The sequence below is a fragment of the Hypomesus transpacificus genome, chromosome 18 (assembly GCF_021917145.1).
Source record: "Hypomesus transpacificus isolate Combined female chromosome 18, fHypTra1, whole genome shotgun sequence".
Taxonomy (NCBI): Eukaryota; Metazoa; Chordata; class Actinopteri; order Osmeriformes; family Osmeridae; genus Hypomesus; species Hypomesus transpacificus.
In genome coordinates this window covers 3750796-3771468 of record NC_061077.1, presented here as the reverse complement: position 1 = coordinate 3771468, position 20673 = coordinate 3750796, and the positions used below count along the sequence as shown (strand labels likewise).

General features: G+C 44.3%; 1 protein-coding gene and 1 long non-coding RNA gene across 2 annotated transcripts; both read right to left on the bottom strand.

Moving 5' to 3' along the window:
- Nucleotides 1–1988: 1988 nt before the first annotated feature.
- Nucleotides 1989–5180, bottom strand: LOC124480913 (transmembrane and death domain protein 1-like). Its single transcript, XM_047040584.1, has 5 exons — nt 5073–5180; nt 4417–4602; nt 4043–4168; nt 2930–3076; nt 1989–2503 (listed from the first exon to the last, which is right to left on the bottom strand). The coding sequence occupies exons 1-5, from the start codon at nt 5137–5139 to the stop codon at nt 2211–2213; spliced, it is 819 nt and encodes a 272-aa protein (XP_046896540.1). The 5' UTR covers nt 5140–5180; the 3' UTR covers nt 1989–2210.
- A 1600-nt stretch (nt 5181–6780) lies between these two features.
- Nucleotides 6781–8144, bottom strand: LOC124480668. The gene is made up of 2 exons (XR_006957561.1): nt 7855–8144; nt 6781–7184 (listed from the first exon to the last, which is right to left on the bottom strand). It is a non-coding gene; the product is annotated as an uncharacterized LOC124480668 (long non-coding RNA).
- Nucleotides 8145–20673: the final 12529 nt, after the last annotated feature.

Genomic DNA, 20673 nt, shown 5'->3' with positions numbered 1-20673 from the left:
AAGAGGCCCATGTGCTATCTTTAGAGACAGCCCTCTTTTGATAAGCCCTGGCTCCGCACGCTGTTAAATAACCATCGAAAACCATCAGGATAAAAGAAAGCCGTTCTACATGAGAATGGATGTGCCTGAAAAGCGTCACCCCGCTCATTCGTTGTGCTGGAGCTGCAAATGTCAATTTGGTGTCGGAGTATTTCTCTCTCCAGCCGTGACTTCTGCTATTTCTTCATCCCTTTGAATGGAAATGAAGGCGGGCCTCCCATTCAGAGGCCTGTACGCCATTCACAGGGACAGTGGAATGCCTCCGAATAGACCAGAGGAACAAAATAGCAGTCAAACGTGTGACCGGGCACCAGCTTGCTGAATAAGCAATGCTGCAGAGCGTTGAACAATCTTGTGGAAGAGCTTTGAAAAAAGACAATCTCCATTTCAAAAGTGTGTGTGCCGTGCTTGGTCGGGCCTGAACGTGGTGTTTGTATTACACAGCTCCTCATGATCCTGAAGGGGCAAGCCTGTACCGTGGTGGGGGAGCCTCTCCTGAGACAGACCGGCCCCATATGGGATGTTGTCTATGGAAGTCACTCAGGCATACAGAGTGCTGGCTCTGGGCTCCCCTGCTCACTGCCGTCCAGGTGAGCCCACAGCAGGTGAGCCTGTCATAGCCGTGGAAGCAAGGGATGAACAGCCACCTGGGGGAAGGAGTTCTGTGTTGTCACAGGGAGCTGTCAGTGTCCCAGTCAGTGCCCAGTGAGCTACCCAGCAGACAGGCAGGTCCCCTTTTCCTTTAAATCAACTTGAATGTTTTGAAAGTCAAATCAGAAAGTTCTGCACTAACTGGTGTACCAGGCAAGTTGACACACAGCAAAAGTTTAGAAAAGCTTAATGTAATGTTTTTTGGGCAGGACACAAACGATCCATGTGATATTCTAGGTTTAGTATTTGTGTACCTGAGAGGCTGTTGTCTGACTACATGTTTGTATTGACATTCTCAGGTACACGCCCTCTGCACACAGAGTAGAAGCCTTAACGGTTTGCATTCTAATTTATTTAGATGTTGATTTATAACCTAATTGCCTCTAATTGCTGCTTAGTACCACTTGTTAGTCCAAACTGTATAGCTCCTGAAGCACATTAGGCCAGGCTTTGTAATGAAGTAATTAGTTCAATTATAAGGAACAGGAATTATGAATGAGGGAAATGTGCATACAAAAATATAGAAATCACTCCAGAGCTGCTCGGACATTTTCAGTTTAGGTGTTGTGAAAGTCTTATTAATAAGTAACAATAACACAATGGTACACAAAGTCTTTATTTAAAATGACATTTCAGTTAATGTATTTGTAACTTTTCATGTTACAGAATTCTACGGTAGGCTGCTGCTGCTTGTGTTGGCACGCTGACGTTCAGAAAGCTTCCTTCAACCCTGTTGTTTCAGACACTGAAGGTCTAAACCCCAGACAAAATACACGGACATCCCAAAACACAATTTCCAATTCTCCATTAAAGTTCCTTTCTTTCTATTTGGACAGACACTGTGTTGCCAACTCTCTACCATCCCAGCCCAGTGTATTTCATTGTCTGTGAGCGTTGTCATTGTTATTAGCCTGTTGGATAGCCCGTGGAGGTACGGGCAGGCTCGGGAGAGCAGGCGCCAGCCTGGACAATTAGTTGTTCTTTAACGCCAGACGGGCACGCTGCCATCACTGGGAGGAGAAATGGAAAGTGGCATCACTGTCACAGTAGCACCAGGACAACCTTGGTCGCGACAGTCGTGTTCCAGTGCATCTGCCACACCACCCGTCTTCCAGCCACTGGCAGGACAAAGTTGTGCTTCACTCCAGCAGACACGGCATGCAGTACTGCTGCATTATCACAAAGCAAATTATCGTCATCGTTTCCCAAATGTGGTGCAGCGGCCATCTTGTTTAGTTACTTGGGCACTTGTGGTTCTTGCCAGATTGTGGTCCACTCCCACTTCTGAGAGGAGCGGGACCAAGGTTGTGATAGGTCATGTAGTATGCATGTTCGGTTTTTAACAGTTTCAAACTGGTTGATGAAAATGTTGGATGGATTTTAAACAAAGATGAGCAATAAAGACTATGTGCATTTGAGCACACTTTTTATTTGATTTGGTTGGCTCGTCAGCAGTAGCTTACCCTCAGTTCAGAAACTGGTGTCACCAGGGCCGACCTCTGACCTTTCCACTGGACGTTTCACGATCCATCTCCACAGCTTCCAGCTTCTCTGGTCCATAGTCTCTGGCTAGGCTGGCGATGGCGTCTCTGGGACGAGGACCTTCCTCTGCTACAGGACAGGCTGAGCAGGTCGCCGCGGGAGATACGAAGAAGGAAGAGGAGAAGGGGCACGCTGATGAGGAAGGCTCCACCGAAGCCCGCCAGAAGGCCGTAGACGAGAGGCCAGGCCCCCTGCAGAGGGCGCCGCTGGTACGGAGGGACTGAAGCCCTCTCCACCAACAGCTCCAGGTCACTCCATCTCAGGTCCCTCACTGCCAAGCAACCAGTCAACAAGCAGTCAACAACACACTGTGACAATCCAGCAGCAGGTTAAAACAGTCAACCACACAGAAACTTGCGAGTCATCAAAACACTCATAAGAATAATACAAAGAAGAATTGACAGGTGATAATTAAATTTGGGAATTTACAGTTATCCTTAGAGAAAATGTCAGCTGATAAAATGAGGTTGATGTTGATTAGTTATGAATTGGATGGCTGCCCACGGCAACCGTTTCCAATCTCATTTAATCAAAGCACATTGGAAAACACAAGAGTAGCCGACAGTGTTGTGTTTGATTACTTAACCTACAGTATATGATGAGACTGTTCAACCCAAACAGCTACATGCAAGCTCTTCTCATGGTGAATATGTGGTTCCATGGATGACATGGCATCCTCTGGGGGTCTTAAGCTCACCTTGTCTGGCATGGGCCTGCTGGTCTACATGGGGGTGATCCTCAGTCTGGACCATGGGTAACTCCAAGTTGTTGACACGCTTGTGGTAGTCCTCCACGTATCGCTTCATATTCAGGCTTTTGTCCTGGTTGATATTCTTCCCTACCTCTGTAAATACAGATCACTGGTGTTGTGAATGGCTAGTCACACTGTTGACTATACTGTGGGTTTGAAGTCATTTTTGATGCCATTGCTATTCACTGAGAGCTGAGTACCTCTTGGCTAAGATTAAAAAAGGCTTTGGTCAATCAGTGTTCTGTTTAATTTGTTCAGCAACTGCTCTCTCTTTTCTAACTAAACAATGACCTGCCAATATTTCATGCACAAGTTGATTCTTTCATAATTGAAATCATGTTTTTGGTTATTGGGCTTTTTTTATTTGTACATTTATTTTGATCCAAGCATGAATTGCTTTTGTGTGCAATATTGACTAAAGAATGTTTTGAAGTCCACTCTGCTATTTCCTCTCTCTCTCTCTCTCTCTCTCTCTCTCTCTCTCTCTCTCTCTCTCTCTCTCTCTCTCTCTCTCTCTTTTAATCTCTCCCTTGGCCTCTCTTCTCCATCTCTTGTCGCTCTCCTTTCTCTCTTTTCTCCCTTCAATTCACCCCTCCTTCTCCCTCTTCCGGCCCGTTTTCTATCTCTCTTTCTCTCGCTCCAAGTCAGATGATGGAGGCAGCAGATGGTTTGTACTGTGACTGGTGTCAGCTCCACAGAGTCTTCTGTCAGATCATTTACACCTCCTCATATCCGAAGCCACTCGACTGTGGAACTGCCTGCACACTGGACCCCAACACATGCCAGACACTGGCATTGTGCAAAATATGCCAGCTTTGAAAGTCCAATTAAATTGGATCTTCTTTTTTTACTAATGAAGCAATTATGTTATGGACTGAAACAAAGCCAGAACCAGCTTAGGAAGAACTCTCTACCCTAACAATAATTTATAATCTTTCTTATTTTTGAGATGTGCTTTAACACATTTCAAGAACAGTAGTCATGTGTTCACACAATTAGTGGATGTCTTGTAGTGTGTGTGTGTGTGTGCGTGTGTATGTGTATGTGTTTATGTCTGACCTATGGCAATGTCTGTCCTGCCAATTTGCTGCAGGGCTCGGGCCAGCCTGTCATAGTAAGTCTGTTTTCCATGCTTCTGCAGCCATTCTGTCAGAGATGTCCTACACGGAGCCTCCTTGTCTGGTTGTCAGCACATAGTCACACACACATGGTCAAGGGCAGACAGAGAGGACAGACAGGACAGACAGAGAGGACAGACAGGACAGACAGAGAGGACAGACAGGACAGACAGAGAGGACAGACAGATAGGACAGACAGATAAGACAAACAGATAGGACAGATAGGACATAGAGATAGGACAGACAGACAGGACAGGCATTCAAATTCATTCAAACCAATCTGAACGGGGCGTAATAACTGTGATGTTACTACATCCGTACCTGTGTCTCGTCTGACTCGGGCCTGCAAATCAAGCTGATTGTTCTCCAGAGAAAGGTGATCCAGCTTCTGGAAGATGTCTTCCTCAGGATGAGAGAGGGCTGACAGGAGGTCTTCACACTCCTGGCTGGTCAGCAGCTCCACCAGACGCTCCAGCTGGTGAGCCCCTAGGTCCTTTGCCACTGTGGGCCACCGCAGCGAAGAATAGGTCAGGTTAACATCACACCTGGGTTTCACAGTGGTTGGAATCTAGTAGGAGAAATCTACTCTGGCCAGACTTGAGCAAACAGTACGTTTGTGAGAAACCTTCACTGTCAGAATGTAAAATGTGGGATTTGCGTTGATGCAGGTTATGACATTGACACGCAGTCACAGGTAAAGGTTGGACTATCATGCAAGGTCATGCAATTGCTCTGTGATGCAATGAGCAGCCGAGGTAGAGTAGACCCAATCAATTACCAAGTACTGACACCACTGTGTGATACAAAGCTGTCATATCAATCTCCCCAACTGTGACAATTAGACCCTGAATAACAAAACATCTCACAACAGGTGGGGTATCCCCAGAATTCAGACTAATTACAGCTAAAGCTTGGTTTTCCAGATCAGATCCATTTAGCACAGCTGACAGCTGTAGAGAGCAGGATCTCACCTGTGTCTTCCTCCAAGCTGCTCCTGAGGAGGAGCAGGAGAATGGAGAGGACTTCCCTGACTCTCATGATTGTTGTTTGTGTCCATTCACAAAGTAGCAGGCCCAACCCTCCCTGGACGCTTTACATTCAAACTTAGACAATGATCCGGAACTCATGGTGTCACAGAGTAGTAGAACAGTGGAGGTAATGTTCCATAGTCTTCAAACTCAATACATTTTTTTTCATGTCCATACCATCATTTCTTTATCATTTATCATTAGATGGTCTAAACGTATGGAACTCCCTTCCAAAAAAACGTTCTGGCTGCTATGATTCATCCCAATCTATTCTGACAACAATGTTGTGCTTTTATGTCCATCTCTTATTGTTAATGGATGAAGTACTTTTCCTTCTGACAGGAAACAGAAGCTGGGGCTCTTCCCTAATCATATCCCTGCTATAACAATGCCTGTTCACTGTCATTGTTTGTGTGTTTCTTGACAAGCTAGCAATGCTGCCTCTGTGTAGGATAACAGTGCACCTAAAAGCCTGTCATTCATTCACTGCTCAAACACTCTTTGAGCCTGTGGACAAATATGATTAGATGCTAATGAGAGCAAGAGGATGCATTTATGCTTGTCTGTGAGGACCCACAGGCATAACTGTGGGCCAAAAACCTGGTTTTCACTTTGGTGTTCATTTCAGCTCTGGTTTTAAAAAAAGGTCCTCAGAGAGGACAATTGATTGAAGGAGACCAAAACAAACCTGCCCAAACGGTAAGGGGCACGTTCAAAACCCTTGATTCAATGCTGTGCTGTGCTCTGCTCTCGGCTTTAAAGCTATTGAACTCAAAAAAGCTTTATCCAGACCAGGTCTAGTGGAGAACCTGCAGCTAATGGCTTTGAGCTCCTGTGTCTGTGAACATTGCCCTTTTATAGCTGAAAGCGTTGCAGCAAATTCAATTTGGCTAACAATAACTGCCATGTATAAGTCTTTAACAATCATTTGCAGCTAATTAACTTGTAATAACGTGGTTTTGTTATCTCTTTTAAATGATTCATGTTTTTTTTGTAGTTGCACAGATCCACAAGGTTGATGTACCGTAGGAATCAAACCCACCAAAATGACCAAAGTGACTCCCAAGCTTCATCCACTACACACAAAAATGAGCCATCAGATCACATGCTTTTGACTGTCATTGACTTAATAAATTTCCTTTAATCAAATAGTGATGAAGGGGTTTCATAGTCTGGTAACCATTTCCTTTGGGTTTGAATAAGTTAAATTAAGTACATAATGAAATCACATGAATAGATAGAAACAGGGATGCTACTGTACAGAGCACGGAACATAACCTGTTTTGTGTTCCCATTTTACTCTCTCTATATTTCTTAAAAGAGATGTGTGGGGATAGAGCAGCGATGCACAGTTCCTCGACACAGTCTTACTGTTTGATGTAAGAGTGGGTTCATGTGAGGGCACGTTTTGAATTGGTGATATAACTTGGCAGACACTCTGAGGGCTCGAAACTCAACTTCTGTGGGTGAACTTTGTGTCAAATGAGTGGGAGTTCTCGTATTGTATCCATGTCAGCTAATGTAAAACCATGGCGAGGGGCTGAGGTGCAGACAGAGTACTGTTTGAGATGGTGTGGGTGTAAATGAATGGGTGTACATGTAAATTGGATACAGATGCAGCTCCAATAAAAAAGAGGGAGTCACAAGGTTGTATGAGGAAGTGTTCAAATCCTTTATTTAGAGTTACATTAGAATGAAGAGATAATTGTTTCATTGAACAAAAGTCTCACAAGTGAGAACTAGTACTGAACACATGAACATATATATTTAAGTTAACCATATAGCAGATGTTTCCATTTGTTATGGATATGTAATCATTGGGCCCCCTGGAAAATATCTTCATCCATTGTCAAGTCAACACAGTGCACATCACAGACTCACAGCTGTGTATAAGTCAGGGTCTTCACCCCAAACTGTAGCTCTGAAGTTTTAGCTCCATGCCTCTTACACTTCACACCACTGAAATCTGCTTGGAGATAGACACAGACTCCGGTGGAATGAAGGATAGAACACATGGAAGGGTCTTGCAGACACAGTGGGGTATAAACAACGGGTCTGAAACAAAGAAATACAAGGAACAATTAAGTTTTAAAAAAATTTAAAAAAAAACTTACTAAAAAGAAATACTTCTTTTACGAAGTAATTGATCATCTTCGGATTATAGTTTTCTGTCACTGACAAGAGGAAGGACTATGGAGCTACACATACAGTTAGCATTTTACAAGCTACCTCTTTTCTGTATCCCTGGCACAGTTTGTAGCTTACAGCTAGCTCAGAGCCTCGGGTGATCATGGGTGAATCTAGAGGAGGGAGGTGTAAACTAGCAGGGAGCGAGGGAGGGAGTGCTGCCTGGACGCTCCATGAGCCTGAGCGAGACCAGACCTGCCCTGCTCTGTGGCTCCAGGCCTCTAGGCTGCTGAGATCCTGGGCTCTGGCTGGCGTGCAGTCACAAGTCTGCCTTAGTCTTACCTAAGCCCCCCAGCAACAGTCCTGTCTCAGCTAAGCCACAGCCTCAGCACAGCCCCCATCCAGCCCAGCCCGGCCCAGCCTAGCTCTGCTGTACGCCTAACTGAGGAAACCAAAAACATCCTACTGTTCTACTCCTGCACAGGGGCTTTTAATGCTTTTACCTACACAGGCAATCTTGCTATACTCCTGTGGATCTCTGAAAGCAATTCAATTTTGGTAGTTTATTCAGAAAAGGCTCCTTTGCAAGCACACTTACCTCTTTGCTTTTAGAATTCCTCCTCATCTGTAAGGAACTGCTAAAAGGTTGGAAATGTTCAGTCAAAATTGAAAAGTCTTGTAAAAAAGAAAAAAGAACAGCCTTCAAGTACTGAAAGCAACTTTTGTACCTTAGGTATTGCTGTCACAACCAACTGATCACCATCTTTGCTTTACTTGCACTGACTTTTTTCTCTACCTGACTCAGGTGTTTGTATTTTAGAGGCCTACAAGGACCAATAGGACATCGGCATCTTATCGGTAGCTCCTCCCTTAACTCAACAATAAAGAGCAGCCACACCCTACGATGTGCCACTGTTTTTACTGCCACATCTCAGAACATCACTTCCTTAGATGTAATCTAGAACTTTGATGAAAGCTCTGGAAAAGAGGTGTGGCATTCTCACAATTACAAAAATTCTGTTCCTGCATGTTGTGACCTTTCAGTGCTTATCTTTCATCAGACAGACTGGAACCTGCACACGCTGGAAGTTAAAAAGATGCACATGAGGATAGGGTTGAATTTGAATCTCTTCGCTGTGGGGTTTCTGAATGTATTTGGCTCAGTCTCATCAGAGCATATCACTTTCCTCATTAAACCTCTGCTATTCTTTCAATCCACAGTTTCTCAATAACCACATTATATCGCACAGCAATATCTGAGAGATAATTGCGTTGGGTTTGTGAAAATGAATAATTTGTGGCTTTGTAATTAGTCACACAGCTGAATATTCCACCTCTCTGCAGCGTTTATTCCTACAATTACTGTAATTCACATGGAAATGTGATATTAATATAATGATTCAACTGGAGAATTTATTTTGGTCAATACTCATCTGTGTTAACACTGATGACTTTCAATTCTGGAAATAACCAACTTCACCAATGTATGGCACTGTAGCTTCCTGGGGACTGTGCCAGAGAGTAGCCAAGCTCTGTAGCTTCAGGTAGATCTCTGCCTTTCACAGATCATGAAAAGGAGGCAACACCCAACAGCCCTGACCATGAAAAGCCTGAGGATTCCTGAAAGGCATTCCATCCACACACAATAGAGAGCGTAGAAGGCAAGAGAGAGGGGAGGGGAGTGGGGAGAGGAGAATTGGGGGAGGGGAAAGGAGAATTGGGGGAGAGGAGAGGGTAGAGGAGAATTGGGGGAGGGGAGAGGGGAGAGGGGAGAGGGGAGAGGGGAGAGGGGAGAGGGGAGAGGGGAGAGGGGAGAGGGGAGAGGTGGGGGGAGGACAGAACCCACACATTCCTTAGCTGAGGTCTATATGCACCAGGCCTCACCTGACAATAGATCTATCTCTTCAGAGCACATTCATTTGAGCCCAATCTTCTTTTTATGTGATTTTATTGACAAGGACACCAATATCTATGAGTTATGAGCTGTTGTCCTCCAGAGACGGACTGTTTTACTCAGTGTTCTGTGTGGGCCCGATAGCCCTGGACACAGTGACTGCCTGGGTCTAATCTGTAAAAGCAAGCGAGGCTGACAGCTGAAAAACGAGCCTCTAAAAGCTCTCTGATCAGAGATACTGTTTCTCTTTTTACCCCAATAACAAAGAGTCCAGGAGAACACACCGGACGGGCTGTGAAGTAAGATTGGGAAGCACTAAAAAGTAGGAAGGTCTTGCCATCTAATTTCTTGCTTCTAGACCCATGACAGTTTAGACATGGCACATTTGAAGATTAGTAGATGCTCAATGGAGACATTTAAATATCCTCCGACAGTTACACCTACAGTTACGTGCAGAAGAATGTCTGCTTGGTGTCTGTTTTCTCCAGATAGGAAGCCTCTCTTCATGCAGAGCTGGCCCCAGTCTGTCTCCTGTTTTGGGGAGTTGTCCCAGATGAGTAAGATAAGCCGCAGGGTTACCATGAACATATAAGGCTGAGGGGGAGGGAATGTGTGTGGAGGGGAGGGGAGGAGGGGAGACTGGCAGGCCCTGAGGAATATGCACTCACAAAAGTCAGTAAAAGAGTTGTATCTATACATACTCTGTACAGGAAGTGATTTTGAAATGTTCAACAGCCCAAATATGTCTTTGCTGACAAGAAGGTACATGGTGCAACTTCTTGTGCCCTTCAGGAACTTAAAGTCAAAGGTGTCCGATTACTCAGAGATGGCTTAGCCCACAGTCCATGACCTAATCAAACATTCCCAATGACCTAAGCTCTTAAGTAGTGGACATGCTCATTCACAGCAAAGGTGAAAGGCCAAACCCAAGTTGTCATTCAGGTCTTTGTCAATTTTTTCTGTATTTTATTTTATATTTTTATCTTTGTTTCTTTTCACAGCATAAAGGACAAAGTACACAATTCCACCCTCTCTTCACACTTGTACATCCATCAATGTTTCAGAGAGGGAGTCAGGTGGCTGAGCGGTGAGGGAGTTGGGCTAGTAATCTGAAGGTTGCCAGTTCGATTCCCGGTCGGTGCACATGACGTTGTGTCCTTGGGCAAGGCACTTCACCCTACTTGCCTCGGGGAGAATGTCCCTGTACTTACTGTAAGTCGCTCTGGATAAGAGCGTCTGCTAAATGACTAAAAAAAAAAAAAAAGAGAGAATCTTTAAATGGCGGCTGTTTCAATTGTGAAGGCTCTGCGAAGCAAGTTTGGAGGAGATCAGTTTTTATGGAAGAAGCCTACCCCATGGGAGCAGCTGTGGTGTTTGGGAACACTTGAATGAGGAAGACACATTGGTGCTCCAGAGGCCTGGTTCATATGCAGCAGGCCTGCAGATAGATGCCAGAAGTATGTAAGCGGCCCTGAGCTCTATGTTTGGTTAGCTCATTTTCTTCAAAGTACAAACAAGACAACTTGCTGGACAACCAAGGGTGTTATTTAAATGTTTTGGGGAGAGCGCTGACCCACAAAGAAAGAGAGAGATTTTGAATAAAGAGGTGCAGGATTTCAATTCTCTAGTCCCTGCAGGCTGTGGGGCAGAGAGAGGGCTCTGTCTGAACATGTCACAGGGAGGAATGTATGCAGTCTCCCTACAGGCAGCAAGCATCGACTGTGGCTCATGTACAACCTCTCATAAACCAAACCAACAGACTTGGCATATACAATTGAACAGGGCTTGAAGTGTGGTGGGTTCATTTAGGTTCATCAGTGTTTGTTTTGAATGCTTTCTAATCATATTGATACAACAAAACAAATTCCTTTCGGACTGATGAGTTAGAAAACAAGAAACCCAATTTCAGGTGTTTAGGTGATGCCTTGGGGGTGTCGTGGGGGTGTTCAGAACTGAGGCTAGTGTGTCTGCCCTGTCTGCAGGTCCCAGCCTCAGGCCAACCACACAGTAGGGTGTCAGCAGCCTCTCCCACTCCCCTAATACCTCTCCTCCCTCCCTCCTTCCTGATGGGAATGGGATGCCTCATTGACTGAGTTTGTTCTGACTCGCCCGGGAAGGAATGCATCAGCCATTTAATGCACTTTTATGTTCTGGTAAATTGACAATGAAGAGTGCCATCATTTTACAGCATAAATATTTCATTCTCCATTTGGATGCAGATTTTCATGTCGCGCCCGGAATACAAATGGGCTCTGTTTCTTCTGCAAAATGAGGGGCATCCTCAGAGAATAAGATTGGTGTGGGCTACAGATAGAAAGAATCGACGTGCAGCATTGTGTTCTGTTATCCACTCTTAGCAAATATTGGAAAAGTCAGAAAATCATTGTAAAAGGTCTCATTTTGTATTTTTGATTGTATTTGGAGTTGAGCACGCCTACAAAGTGCAGAAAAAAGAAACATCGATTATACTTAAGTACGACATGTTCCTTGGTTGAGTGGCTTCCTGAATAGCATCTCTTGCCCTTTGTCATTAAAATGTTCCAAGAATATAGAGCTGGGATGGATGTTGATGTGCTTAGTGTCTCAGTATGCCAAATGAAGCTGTCTCTAAATGCTGGTGGAGAGGAGGCTGGGAGAATGTCCTGCTCTTGTCAGAAGCCTGTATTTATCTGGCTCTCTGGCTGACGTTGTCTAATAGAATACAAGGTAATAACAGTGGAGGAATGGCATCACAGCAGGTCCTAATGGAGATACCCCTTTCACGCTGTAGCAACGTGCCTAATCAGAACATTGGTGGAGCTACAATTGCCCAGACACTGACACCACACTCTGCCTCTGTCATCGACCTTCACATGGATCCAGCTGAAGAGAAAATGCGTACTTGAAATCCGGAGTAACTTCTCAGCTGATGCAGCAGGATCAAAATTCTGGCTGTAAAACCTTACTTCATGATGTATATTTATTCTGTCATTTTACTGTAGTTTCTCTATGTTGGTAAGTGTTTCCATTCATGGAAGAAAAACACTTTTTTCTGCTTCTCTGTAACTTACAAAAGCACCTCTCCCCCTTTCAGCATAGAAACCTCAATCGCATTAAATGAATCAGTCTGGGCTTGCAGAGGGTGCTGAATACCTGCCCGATGTTTCACACAGCCCTCCTCACTGTTTCTATAGAGACGACTGAGGAGGACATTCCAGCCGGCTAGAGGTGCTGATTAATGGAGGAGTGCTTTTAGGCATGCTTTGTCTATGTGACTTGAACACTATAGTGGGGCTAAGTAATCAACACCGGTTAGAGAACCCCATACCCCCCATGCCCCCACCCCCCCTACACCCCCACACCCCACACCCAGCCCCCACCCCCCCTACACCCCCACACCCCACACCCAGCCCCCACCCCCCCTACACCCCCACACCCCACATCCAGCCCCCACACCCGGCCGCAACACCCCACACCCGGGCCGCACCACCTCTTCTCTTCCATGGACACCTTCTAAATCCATTTGTCAGGACATAGGTTTCATAATACACCCACTTTTGGGCAAATGTGTTCCCCAAAATTGTATTAAGAACATTCTAATAAATGGCAGCATCCTACATTTGAAAACAAACCCACATCCTTTGGGGGAAGTTGTAATCTGCATATGATCAACCTGTTTGGGAGTGGTGGCGGCAGATTGAACTTAACCAAAGCATCTCATTGACCACAACATTTTTAATGAATGGACTAATTGCTCATCAATCGTGGATGAAATAGGAAGCATAGCGCAAGTTCAGTCAGTCAGACCGATCCCTGCACTCGGGCATACTCGATAATGTCCACTAGCCTACTCACTCCTCCCGTTCAGAGCGCTCTACTTCCTCTGTTCCTATGTCGGGCTTTCATTTGGGTTCAGTTCGAATTGCGCTCCCGTCTATCAATTAACATTGTCACATGATCCCGTGCCTTTTAAAAACGAGTCTCTCCCTGTGTAGTTTGTCCATGCTATCAAGTGCGCGACAGTCCACCTCCCCGTCGCCACCCGGTTCCTCATCTGCTCTTCGACAGGTTGGTCGTTGGCTGCCGCCACCGCCACCAGTGTCTGGACTCCGTGAGGGATTCTTCCTCGGATGTTGGGCAGGCGCCCGTTGATCTATAATTCCCCGGGGTCTAAGCTCCAAACATTGTAGAACATTTATCATTCTGTAATAAACATCTTTCACTCATCCCAGGTCTCTCCTGATTTAAATTGTTCTCTCTGTTCTAATGATTGGTAGTGGACAGTTTGTCCACTTATTGGAACATGACCTGGGCAGCGCCACAGAAACTCAGTGTGTTTGGATTGAAGGAAAATGTCTGTGCCTTGACTGAAATGTGACAGAAAGCTCATTTAGATTCCTCTGGGAATTAGATTCCTCCTCCCCTCTCCCCTGACCGGTCAGTATGTAATCCAGAGACAAAAGCAGCAGCCGAAACATGAGAAGGGCTCTGTTTGTCTGCATGCTCGGCACTGCCTATCTCCCTTTCCTGTGTCTTTCTGCTAACAGCTTATCACAACTATGTGAGGAAAATCTCGGAGCTTGGAAGGCACAATGATAAATCGGTGGAGGTCGATGGTCTGTTACTGCAGGGAGTCCCACCACCCAGGCTGTCTCAGCCAATCTCAGGGAATCTTATAGGCTACAGACTGTTAATATGCAGTTCTGGGAGTGGATTAATGATTCCTCATCCATCTATGGTTAGCTGATCAGTTGATCAGATTTCCCGATGAGGTTAATTCTGAAAAGATAGCTATTCGACTAGATCAATTTCTTAATTGAAACATATAGTGTGAGTTCATAGTGGGCTGTAAAATGTGTGAGTTTGGCTTTACATTTTCTCCAGCTATATTTAATTTGAAAGACCATATGGTGGGTGCAAGGACAAGTTATTAACAGTTTGCCAACACAGTTTCTGTTCATCGTTTATTCAAATCTGAAAATTGCCACTAAAGCATTTTATTTGGTATAGTAAATTAACAGCTGTTACATATTCTTTCCCAAAAAAAAGTGTATGTGAGTTTTATGTTTCAGTTCTTGATGTTTTAAGAAAACTGATCTGAATGTGAGTATTTTCAAAGTCTAGAAGAGTGATTCTGGTGTGAAACCCACTAATTGCATTTCTGAACACCGACTAATAAACCATGCTTCTCTATGAAAAGATGGAGATATGTAAGCTGTATTTATGAAAACTTCACATTTTCTGTCAAAGAATAAATGAAACAAGCTTTCCTTCAGAGAGAGCGTCGATGGCTTCATCAGTAAAACATGGAACTCAATAGCTTCTTCGAAGGTGGCGACGCTGCAGATGGATGGAAGCAGCAGAAATGAAATTGGCCTTGATATTAAAAGTGCTCATAGAGAAAGTTTCGATGATGTGAGAGGCTGCTGGCAATATGAGAAAGCTATCATTTCTCCTCTGTGCATTGATTAATATCATATTGAATAGCTGGAGGGGAGACAAAGAGAAAAAGCGGGGGAGAGAGAGAATGAGAGAGAGGAAGAAAATGAGAGTCAGGGGCTCTAGGCAGCGTCTTCATACAAGATGGCCCCGCCCCTCAGCCCAATCCCAGAGTCACTCAGGATGCAGCCAGCCTCAGAGAGCTGACTGGGAGAACATGTGACAAAGACAGAGACGCTGTTAGGAATGTTGCTATGATTAATCCAACTGAGAAGAAACAGTACAGTCTTTATGTCCACATATTGCCCAATTGACCCTGCTGATGTTTAATACCTGATTATTTTCATACCGTAACAAAGAGAATGCTATGCTGGAGTGGACAGTGGAATGTCCGTACCCTGTCTATCCAGAGCAGATTTAGTTGAGTGGTAGAGACTTCAGTTTACGGATTATCTGAGCTAATCCAGCAAAAGCACATTAGTGGTGAGACCAAGGTTTAAGAGGCAGGTGTGAGAGAGAGAGATGATCCCAGATCAATCAACAAAGGCCACAGCTACTCCATTGACACAGCGCTGTTAACCCCCTTCATGGAGGGAAATGACCACATCAGTGATGGTTTAAACAGGTGGGTGATGCTCACTGGACTGGGACACTGGCTGGTCCTCCTGCTGAACAAAGGAATACAATAAAAGATTTTCAGTCCATCATCCCCATACTTTATCACAGGTGTACAAATGTTTTTCACTGATTACTGAAGATTTTAAAAATAATCTTCAAATGACATCATATTAGGATCAGAATACTGAATTGTTTTACATAACCTGAAACAAATTTGCATACGAACCCAATGGTAAATACAATAGAAGACCTTTAAATATTCCAGGGGGTATTATTCATTTAGGATTCAATTTTTCAGATGCCATCGGAACCGAATGGAGAGTTGGTAATCTGGTACTGGCCATTTTCTGGCGCCTGCTTATCTGAATGAAACATGAGCTGACATCTTTTGAAAATAAAAGGCCTAGCCGTTGGCTTTACATATTTATTTGATGGCAAAGGTTGGACAGAGCGGGCCAGGGAACCAAATGATGGGCCCACCTCTGATGCTGATGCCACTTTATAGGCCAGACTCTTTATCTGGTGAGAGGGTTACAAAGATACCATATTGCAACTGCTTATTTATTACAGTGAAATACACAGGACAGTGGGAGCATATTATTCATTCTACACGTGGATAAGGAAGGAAGATGGGGTTTTGGAGTTTGATTGAAAGCACTTCTGTTTAATCTACAATCTATTCATTCTCTTCTGCCTTTCTACATGAGAGATGGGGCACCCCCCCTGAATGAATTAAATCCTTCACGGTCAATTCCAGTGTGCACTATACATTTATTACATTCAAATTTTTCAGTTTGGGCTTCTAGAAATGACTGGCTATTGTAGCCCACGGCATGATTTGTGTGTTGTGAAACAGTATGCATATTTCACTCGTAGAATTGACTGATAACAGCTGGCCTGGAATTGAAGCACTGATACATTCATAATAATAAAAAGGCTCTGGAGATGTGTGCTATAATACACACAAAAACATCAGGCAGCCATTGCTGAGTATAAATGCTGATGGTGAAAGTTAAGGGAAAGAAGACATTAGGAACCAAAGTTTCTCTCTTTTCTTGACTGTATCCCATTCCCCCCATCTCAGGTATTTTCCAGAGCTTTGCGACAGAGATCTCTGGAATGTGACAGGCCTGGGCTTGTCGAGGGAGCTATCTTCTGCTTTGCTTGTGGAGACGAGCTGCTGGACCTGCTCCATTCACAAGGCTTCCCTGGAAGCCCTCCCTCCTCTGCTAAATCCAGGGGATATCAGATTTAACCAGGCAAGCAATCGGGCATGCAAGCTCTCAGTGGCTCAGGTGATTTAGTCTGTTACTTTGCCTACTGGTTAATATACCCTTTAGCTGATGATCAAGAACATTCTGGAAGGGATATGGCATATACACTACTAACATTGACTATTGAAACTGGTGCATCAACACACATACAAACATGTGTACCATGGGGAATGAACAGACGGTACCTTTATTCCAGAAATACCTGTCAAATATCGTACCGTACTGTACGTTTAGAGGCGGAATCCATTTACATCTGGAATCAAGCAAAGCAGAAACCTACACCTGGAAACTTCTCTGCTCATTATTCTTGTGGGAACTTTAAGTCTCCACATCACCGAGCTACTTGTGTCTCTGATTACAATTGTGATAAGGAGTTTAGTTATAATGTATGCCACCATAATCAGGATACAATGTTTGAATCACTTATTAGGTCGATGTATTATGGATAACTGCCATCATTATCCCTGATGCCAATCACACAGAACCGCTTCAGCTACGACCGGCAGACGACAATAGAACGATGATTTGTTTTGGTGACGATGGCCTTGACGATGGCTTCCTCTGTGTCCGTCCTCCCGCTGCTGTCTTGCTTTCAAATTCTTGGCAGAATCCAATAAATTGTAAGAGGTCTGGTGCAACTGTGATCTTGTTCGTCTCTGTTTTTTGTGTGTCCAAGAACTTGTGATACTTAGTGTGTGAAGGATACTGGCTGTTCTGTTTGTGAACAGCTCAGGATTCCGAGACCAAACAGTCCCTCGTGTGAGGAGGGAGAAGAGAGAGGATTCACTCACCAGGTCTTTGGGACTATTGCCAAAACAAGCAGGAGAATCTCTGTATGTTAATTGGTCAAAAGTAATGACAGGGTTTCAGTGACTTGAAGAGTTTTAACACACAAGCATGCACGCACACATACCCAACCACACACAAACACACGCCGGCACACATGCACAGACATACACACACACATATACACACACACAAACATACAGAGACACACATGCACAGACACCACTGCGGAATTGTTATAGTAGAGAGAGCCTTTATATTTCTCCTGAGTGATGCAGACAGAGGGCAATATGAGATGCAGCTTCTTTGTGATGGTTTGAGCTTCTATGATCACTAGATGATTCAGTCACCCGGCCAACCAGAGTCTGACACCTGATCCTGCAGAGGGATTTTCTTTGAACCAGGAAGGTAATACAGTTTGCTGCCTTAAGCGTTAATAGTGTCTCTTTAAACTTCTGATGTCCTCTACTCCCTCTGTGTGTGGGAGTACTATCAAAATGCATCAGTGCAAAACATCTATGTGAACCTAATGGGATTTGAGTCAGTGATAATGGGGTACAATCTGAAGCCTCATTTTTGCCGACAGTTAAGCTTTCTTACGGGCTGTACCAAGCCATTATCTATATTTTGCCACAGATAAAGACCGATTAAGTTTTACAAAGATCTATTGAATGAAAAAACATGACCCGAATGCCCTCCAATAAAGGAATACTTAGAGGCGGCTTCATGTGCAAATAGCCTCTCGCATCCTCCTGACAATTAAACAAAGTGAGATGGAAAAGGACAGCTCTGTCTGCCCTAACAGGCAGTCTGCAAATGACCTCCAGGAAAAATAAAACCTCATTACATGCGATGCACAGCCTTAAGTGCTTCAGAAGACATTTACTTTAGCGCCATCTATTGACTAAGATGTGAAGTTTTCTGTGTCACCCTTTGACGGAAGAGACAGAGGGAGACAGAGAGTAGGACTCCACAAGAGGACACTGTGTCATCAGACACAGTACTGCAGCACTGTGCCCTGACATGCAGTAAAACGGCTCCAAGGCAAATGAAGACCACTTCATGGTTATGCCTGTTAGTATCCTAGGCAACAATTGCTTCTACTGTAGACTAGGGGAACATTCCACAGCTCAAACTCACAGGCAGTCAGGGACAACAGATGCTTTAATGTGGGAGATGTTCTGTTATGGAGATTGTGTAATTGGAAGTGCACCATCTCTGCTCTATTAGTCATTGGTAATTAACACAAAATAAACCACTGTGGTATCATTCAAAGATTTATTGAACATGGATCCTATTATCAAACTCCAAGCTAACATTCTAATTATCAGGTTATGAATTTGAATCACTAATTTGAGGCAGATTGTGGGATTTGACAAATATGTGTTTCTGGCTTTTGAATATTGCACTTAACCTAATTAATTTCAGCAGGGTGAGAATAGATAGTCTGGGAGGCCTCATGGTACAAAGGAAATTGTATGAAATAAAAAAAAACATTAGAAGGATAATGGCTCAATGCCCATCATCTGGACTGCAATTCCTACAGAAGATCCTTTTGTCAAGTAATTGAATAAGATTATTCATCTCACAACTTCATTTCACACGTTTACTAGGCCTCTAAAATCCGATTGTCGTCAAATATGATCACTTTCACTTTCAGAACCAGGCTCTGCTTGTCTTGTACTGTGATGTGGGATTCTTCCTCTGTGTCACCTCTCCAAAGTTTGCCTTGAGCTCAAACTGGTCGAAGAGGGAGGTGACACTGGAGTGTGAACTCAAATTGGAGCAGTGCAGAGGTGTCACAACTAAATCCACTGAGCCTTATTATGATCATATACCAGGGGAGGTAAAACACCTTCACTTCTCCCTAACAAGACATCATTGGTAGCACATCATCCAGTCTGTTAATGAAGGTGATGATAGCATGAAGTTAAGAAACAGTGGAGACCCCAACTGACCCATGCTCGACAGTACCTCGGGGACACTCTGAACAGCACTATGTATGACTGATACATTTTTGGATGATATCTTCGATACATTTTATTTGAGGCTACCGTAATGTAATATAAAGGAGCCTGTCTTTATAACAAGACACTTTTCAGAGCAATTTCAAACTTTCTCAAAAAAGTATTTATGAATAGATAGGAAAGACAGCTATCACACAGTGGAACCCAATCACCCCTTCTTCAGGAGAATCTAGTGGTACAGTAACCATACCCTCTGCGGAAGATTCATTCTGTGTCATGGAAATGGCTCTCTGGCCACACACCTGAGACAGGCAGCATTACATATTGTTGCAGTAGGTACACTACATGACAAAGTCAGCCAGCCCTCCTTTCAAGACCTGGGCTGCCATTATTTCACTATCTGTCTCCTTCAATGAGAAGGTGTTGCACGCAGTCTATTTTCACTTCCAAGACCCATTTTTTCCTACTTTGATGGGGATTTTTGGAGAGCTCTGTAGAAATTTGATTTTTTTGCAACTTTTGAAAGTTACAAATGCTTTGTGTGCTCTCCTCCCTCGGTATGAGAGAAAGAACGTCCCGTGGAGCCACTTTCGCTGGCCGGGGGAGACATATAAAAACGAATGATGGCAATATTCCTTCTGAAACTGAGTTGACGTTATTGCAGTTTTATGCGTCAAGGGAAATCATTGTGTCCTTGGCTGCAGCAAATGATTATTGAGAGCTAATAGGGTGCGATGTTTAATATAAAGGAAAGAGCAGACAAAATCACTCACAGTGCTTCAGGGAATAAATTAAGGAGCAAAGTGACGGTTTGAAGCATCTCTGCAGATAGATGATCTTTATTACCACCTGGCTAGCGTTCTGTACTATCATTACGCCAACACAAAACACATGTCATCTTCTTTCTACTGCACCGTACTGCCTCTCTCACACTGCACTATCCTATGCAGCATGCAGCAGTCGATACACTGAAGCCAGACTTTGATGTCCTTCCAGCACGGCTTAGGTAAGTAGCGTTGCCGTATATTTCAACCCCTGAGAAGTTGAGGTGTGGCCATATCAACCTCTCCATGATATTCTGCTGTCTGATTTCCCCCTAGGATTCTCTGTTCTTATAGATCCACCTCACAGCAGCCTCAGAGTCTTGACACAGTTTAATTGGCAGAGGAGTAAGTAGATCACGTAGCGCTGTGGCTGGCGTTGCGTAGCTGAGGGCCTGTGGTGTCAGGTGCTTAGACCTCCTCCTCAGCCTCCTGTTCCCCAGGCAGGTCCTCTTTCTTTGACCTTCTACAGGGGCAGCCTCGCTTCACTCCAGTGCCTGTCTGTGGGTTTTATCGAGAGGAGAGGAGTGTGTTCTCTACAGGCCAGGTGTGCGTGTCTGTGTGTGGGCTTATCGACAGAATGTTCCAAGAACCTATTTCCCCTCATACCCTTCAATGAAGGGCACCTGAAGATGCTCC

Excerpts from the sequence above, each read along its gene's own strand:
- LOC124480913 (XM_047040584.1), bottom strand. The coding sequence starts at position 5,139 with ATGAGAGTCAGGGAAGTCCTCTCCATTCTCCTGCTCCTCCTCAGGAGC. Across the intron at positions 4,603-5,072 it reads CAGCTTGGAGGAAGACACAG|TGGCAAAGGACCTAGGGGCT; the intron begins GTGAGATCCTGC and ends GGTGGCCCACAG. Across the intron at positions 4,169-4,416 it reads CAGACGAGACACAGGTACGG|AACCAGACAAGGAGGCTCCG; the intron begins ATGTAGTAACAT and ends CTATGTGCTGAC.